Below are 6,000 nucleotides of genomic sequence, written 5' to 3' on the forward strand. Positions count from 1 at the left end.
GGGCTCTCCTGTGTCTCCCTTCGACACCGTTTCACATTATACATCCATTCACACAACTGCTCCTCACCTGTGAATAAAAACTAAACCGCTGAGCAGCTTTTAGAAAGAGCCATCACACTTACTGATGGAGGCCATGCGTGAAAGTGTGTGTCAGGGTGCGTTCGTCCACATGTGAACTTCTACACGTGTGTCAGGCGTAAAAATCGCGATAACCAAAGTGTGAGGCTGCTTGAAAAAGATCATTCATTCACCTGCTTTATTAATCGCTTCCTGAACATGCTAGAATTGCACATCAAAGATTCCCATTTGTCTGATGTGTCCCAGGCTTAATTCACCGTGTGCTCTGTTTGACTAAGACTCCTCGTTCTGGTTTATTAATGAACCACTGGCTCACTTTCTCTCACATTAGCAAGAGCATTTCCTGTCCTCCAGATTAACAAGAAGGGGAAATTCCCACAAAAACTGAACTGAAGGAATTCAACAAAAGACTCTTGTCATAAGAAGACAACAATGTCATTTGACTGTTTTTATTTTATCAAATTAATTAAATTACTCACAAATGAAGGTACTTGTCGATGGAAGTCTTACAACGTGCTGAACAGTTTGTTAATCAATCCTGCACATCGATTTGCAGCATTGTCATTGCTCTAATGCAGGAGGATGAAGGGGGCAGCTACCGTGGTACAAACAGAAAAGCAAAGTCTTTGATGGTTGACAAATTTCATTTTCACAACATATATGGTCATTTCGCCTATCCCTAATGGTTATTGATATGGATAATTAACTACAAAAAGTAAGAAGGAAGCTCAGTAACTTTTATTAAGGCCAAAAGGATGGAGTGATTCCTGATGATATGTGTTGACAACGTCAAAAAATAACATTTATACGTGTGCAGTTAAGGGGGAAGATACTCTTGTATTCCCACTTTGGGAAGAAATTTGGGTCAATGCTGGGTCCAAATGTCACTGAGGTCACTTGGTGCTTGTGTGATCAAACTGATTGGTGTGTCAAGCTTTGAGGTTTGCATGACTTCTTCACAGGTTTTGGAAAGGCTTTAATTCTCCAGATATAAAATACTGGTATAATTTAATATTATAAGCACAGTCGGATGAATATATGTCATCTAATAACAACATAATCCTCCTCACTAGAAAAATCACAGCAAGGGTTGTTTGTTCAAGCACTAAATATGTTTGATTTAACATGTGTTGTGTTTAGGTCCAGTATGTCGGTATTTAGGGGGATTTTTTTTTTGCAGAAATGCAATATAATATTCACAGATAGGCTTTCATTGGTGTATAATCAATGAAAATAAGAATTGTTGTGTTTTCATTACCTTTAAATGGGTCTTTATATGTACAGAGGGAGCAGGTTCTCTTCCACAGATGTTGCACCACCATGTTTCTATGGCAGGTCAGAATGGACAAACCAAACACTGGCTCTGCAGAGCACTTTTCGTGTTTGTCAAGGGGTGTTTAGGGGGTTACAATCTGCGACCTCACCACGAGATGCCACTAAATCCTACACACTGGCCCTTTAAGAATGAAAGTTCAATGAAACTATTTGAAAAAATATTGTAATTCAATGTCCACCTATTAGGTTTTACTGGTGCAAATGAGTTACGTTTTTCTAGACTTTCTGGTCACCTCTAAAATGACTGTTCTTTCTCAAAACGGGCTGAGGGTGACCTTTGACCTTCCTATAATCCTTGACCAAGTAGTTTTATTTACATAATTTTAACCAATCCTTAATCATAGAGTTGGGAAATCAGATAACATTTGCATTAATTGCTTTAGTCATGGTCGTGATAATGGAAAAGGTAGTTTGGCAGAGCAATCCCAACTAAAGGTCCACATACAACCTTTTTCATGGAGCTTTCATCCATGACACAATCTTCATCAGATTGAGTTTGCTCGGTTGTCATGGAGATGCATTCTGTTGAAGTACAAGCTCAATAGCTGCTGAAAGGTCAGGATAAAGTTAGTGAGTGGACCCTGAGATTCAACTTTTATTTGTCAAACTACTATTTCCAGTCAAGAATGAATGTTGATGCTTAAATTCAAAGTCCTAAAAGTGCTTCGGAAGGAGCAATGACAGCTACTGAGCTCACATGTCAACAGATGAGTCTCCATGACTACTGAGGAAATCACAAATATGCAAAAATATGCAATGAAGACTGTGTGATGCGGTTTAAAGGTTTAAAGAAGCTCACAGGTTGACCTTTTTTTGTTGCAGTCCCGAAGTTATTTTGTCGTTTAGATACGAGCATGTAGGAACAGGTGTTGTATTTTCCTGTGGTTCCTGAACGCTTCACCTGAGTCAAGGGAAGACTACGCATTGCTTCAGGGTCCTGAGATTGCTATTGAGCTGAGACGTCAATTGTACCACCTACATGTACAGCACATAGCCTACACATTCAGGAATCAATGTACCTATGGATCCCTCCCAAAGCCAAGACCCGAGCAAAATCCAGAGTGATAACCAGAGACCTGTTTGATGGGTGAAATTGAAATCTGAGACGTTTGTTCGTGGGCACATAAACAGCAGCCTGGTTGCGGGCTGTTGGCTGGCTGTTGATAGATCCCAATCAGGGGTCTGTGTGTGTTTCACTCACCCAGATAAACTGTGACCTTTACTGGAGTAGGGAGGCCATGAAAGCAATCTGCTTGTGTAATTACCTGTCAGAAGGGAGCCTGTTACTGCCGGGGAAAACACAGCATATCATCATCTAATCTACAAAGCACAGGTGCTAAGTGTGCGTGTGCGCTCACGAATGTTGTGTATAAGGAAGGTGAGACGCGCATAGAGGCATATTACATACATGGGATAATTAATTTTCCATTTAACAACTGGTGTGGGTGGGTTTGGTATACATGGCGGGTGAGGAGGGTGCGGCGCATAACAAAGTGTTTCTGTGTGTTAAAGTTGCCTGATTGCTCCTTTGTTAAATCGCTACATGTAGGTGTGCGCGGAGGGGGTGGAATGTGTGGCGCTGGTGCATGTGCCACAGTAATTGTTCTTTCCTTAAATAGCTGCTGTCATAGTTACTGCGTGCCTGTGGGCAGGTTGTTAGAATACATTGGCACCTGAAACCTTTAAAAAAAAAACTTCTCAAGAGACCGCAAAGATTTCTTGAACATCCGCGCCAGAGAAACGTGTGGATGCAAGTCTTCGTCATCTTGCTCCCATTCTGCTGTTTCTCCCTCCATCTGTGCATTTTTGTGAGTTCGCGTGTGTGCGGATTCACGCCTCACCTGCTTCTCATTCTCGTCCTCCAGCCTCAGCCTCTCCTCGATGCAGTTGCGGGCTTGCAGGAAGACTTTCCTCTGGGTGCGCTCGGTGAGAATCCTCACAAACACCCCCGACAAGTTGACGCTGGTGAACAGCACCGCATTGGCCACCAGCTGCACACAAACAAGAGCAGACATGTCAGCCAAAGCTGGCAGCAGCTACATTCTGTATGTGCATGTGAGCCTGAAGGAACACACGTGTCCATATGTGCGTTTCTGTGTGCAATCATACATCCTGGCTAGATTAGACATCACAATCCTTGATTAATCCACAGGATGGATTGAATGGTAGAAATGAAGGTCAGCACAACCATTACAACATGAATTCTAGGTGTGACTTAAAGTACAACAGATATACAGTGGGACTGACAAAGTGCATTATAGGTAAATGATCAGAAACTATTGATCGTGTCAAACACTTAATTTGGATGACGAACTGTGCAGCCACTCTGTGTCGTCGATTCCTAAAAGGTCAGAGGTGAAAGGTCAAAGAAACGCTCTAATCCAGCCCAGCCAGATGGATGGTAGATTTTCTCCTTATGGTGACCAGCAAAGCACCACCTCATAAACAGAACTTCTAGTTCATACTGTAAGTCATAAGCAAAACCGAAGCAAGGGAACGCTCCCGGCTATAGTGTATTGGTGTCCAAGCGAAGGGTCTGGGCCCCCACAAAGTGATCGCAAATTAAACCTGAGAGGCCGTGAGAAGATTAACAAAACAAAAAAAATTAACAAAAATATGTTTCTGCTACACAAAGTGATGTTTATTTTCTCAGACTTTCCTCTAATCCCTGAGATTTTTCTGCTAAATTAGTGAGTAATTTTACCTCCTAATGGTTCTGAAAATAGAAAAAGATTACCCTTTGGTTGAACTGCATCTAGTGATGATAAGTAGACATTGCTTCATTTAAAGGAGTCACAAACAGGTTGGGAACCACTGAGTTAATGCATTAAATCACAAGTGGTTCCCAACTTGGGGCTCAAGATAAACCTGAGTTGAGTAGAATAGGAGAGCAGGGAAAAAATCTGACTTTTTTCTGATCCCTCCACTTTGCTCATGTATTGCTGGATAATTTTACATCTTCGGCCTCCTAAGAATTTAAATTGAAATAATTTGAGAAGGAAGAGTTAATTGAACTTTAATGGAACTGATCAAAACCTAATGGCATTTGTAAACTGAGGAAGGGTCACAAGTAGACATAGTTTCATTTTAGAGTTGACAAGTCAGAAAGGTTGGGAACCACTGTTGTATAAGACCAGAAATATCTCAGAAATCACATTCTAACAAGATGTTGATGTAGGGAAAGCAAACCTAAATACTAAAATTATTACTTCTACCTGCAATCTGTGGCACAAGGACCAGTGGAGAATAAGCACTGAGCTGTGTGAGACTCTGCAGGAGCCTCACCAGTTTCAGCACTGACAGCTGGACAGCTCCTCTGCTGCATTACCGCGGTGCGCAAAAGTGAAACTTTCTTTTCCAATTTTGCAGCTACGGTATCCTGGAGCTAAGCCCGATCACTGAGGCTGTTTTTAACCATTTGCTCAGCATTGGTAAATGAGCATGCTGTTTCTCAGCATCACTTTACATTCACACGGTTACTTTACAGCCCAGCTGGGAGCGTCCCAGTACACCTACCGTCTTCTACACTGGAGCAGTTGCTCACAGGTGCTTGGACTGTAGTCTTTTGAGTGAACTACCTCCACCTGTTTGACATGATGACGGCTTACGTGAAAAGCGAAAGAATTGTTCTCTAAGCTTAAGACAACAGAGTTGGTTGAGTGACTGAAGAGCTGACCTGGATGCAGGTGCAGCACTTACCGGTCTCCACAGCCTCTGTTTCCTTCCCGTGACCGACGTCGCTATGACAATGAAGTGGGACGCAGCCAGCATCACCCCGAACAGCACAGCCAGCAGCGTCCGCACCGGCAGCAGCACGTAAGCCACGAGGGTGACCAGCATGAGCTGCCACACGCCTTGCTCAGGGGCAGCGGCGCTCACCAGCTCCGACGTGCCGAGCGCCAGCGGGAACGGGCAGCAGAGCAGCGCAAAGGTGAAGCTGAACAGCAGGGCCAGCTTCGCTATTTGCTGCAGCTGCGTCACCTGCAGGTATTTGACGTTGGTGACGATAAACAGCGACAAGAACACCACGCAGTGCACCGGGTAGGAGCCCTTGGACAAGGTGAGACGCGGGCTGGACAGCAGCTCCACCAGGGACAGCGACGACGCGGCCACGATGAGCACCGCCAGCGCTTTGAGGGTGGCGGTCTGCTCCAGCTTCAGGTTGTAGTTCTGGAAGAGAGCCTCCAGCTCCTGTGTGTTGAACTCGTCCTCGCAGACGATGGCGCCCAGTGGAGCACCGGCCGGGCAGCGACCCTTCTTCCGCCGGGTCTTGACTCTTTCAAATGGCATCTCCTCCATGTTCCGGCCATTCATGAAGCGGGGATGGCGCACGACCCCTCAACTTTTCGGTTCCTCTCCTCCGGTGGGGAATCGAACCGGCACCCTCTCCCAGTTCATGCGTCCTGGATGTGGGGCTCGGTGTCAGAGGGGAGAGGGTGGCAGCGGAGACGACAGAGCACCGCGCGCCCTATCCACAGGTTGACGATTGTTGGTGCGTCGTCAGAAAAGTGGCCCGACCAATGTGCAGCACGCCTGCCTCTCTCACTCTCTCTCTCTGCCTGTCTCTCTGTCTCTGTCTCTCTCTCT

At 45.0% G+C, this 6,000-nt stretch overlaps 1 protein-coding gene across 1 annotated transcript in view; it reads right to left on the reverse strand.

The window, feature by feature from the left end:
• Positions 1-5,727, reverse strand: part of LOC121605351 (adenylate cyclase type 1-like) — a 42,810-nt gene extending 37,083 nt beyond the window's left edge. Inside the window, exons 1-2 of the mRNA XM_041935229.1 lie at positions 5,113-5,727; positions 3,255-3,404 (exon numbers count right to left, since the gene is read on the reverse strand). Of these exons, the coding sequence (XP_041791163.1) occupies positions 3,255-3,404; positions 5,113-5,727 (765 nt within the window). The remainder of the gene's footprint in view (positions 1-3,254; positions 3,405-5,112) is intronic.
• Positions 5,728-6,000: the final 273 nt, after the last annotated feature.

Source organism: Chelmon rostratus, chromosome 4, assembly GCF_017976325.1.
Source record: "Chelmon rostratus isolate fCheRos1 chromosome 4, fCheRos1.pri, whole genome shotgun sequence".
Lineage (NCBI taxonomy): Eukaryota > Metazoa > Chordata > Actinopteri > Chaetodontiformes > Chaetodontidae > Chelmon > Chelmon rostratus.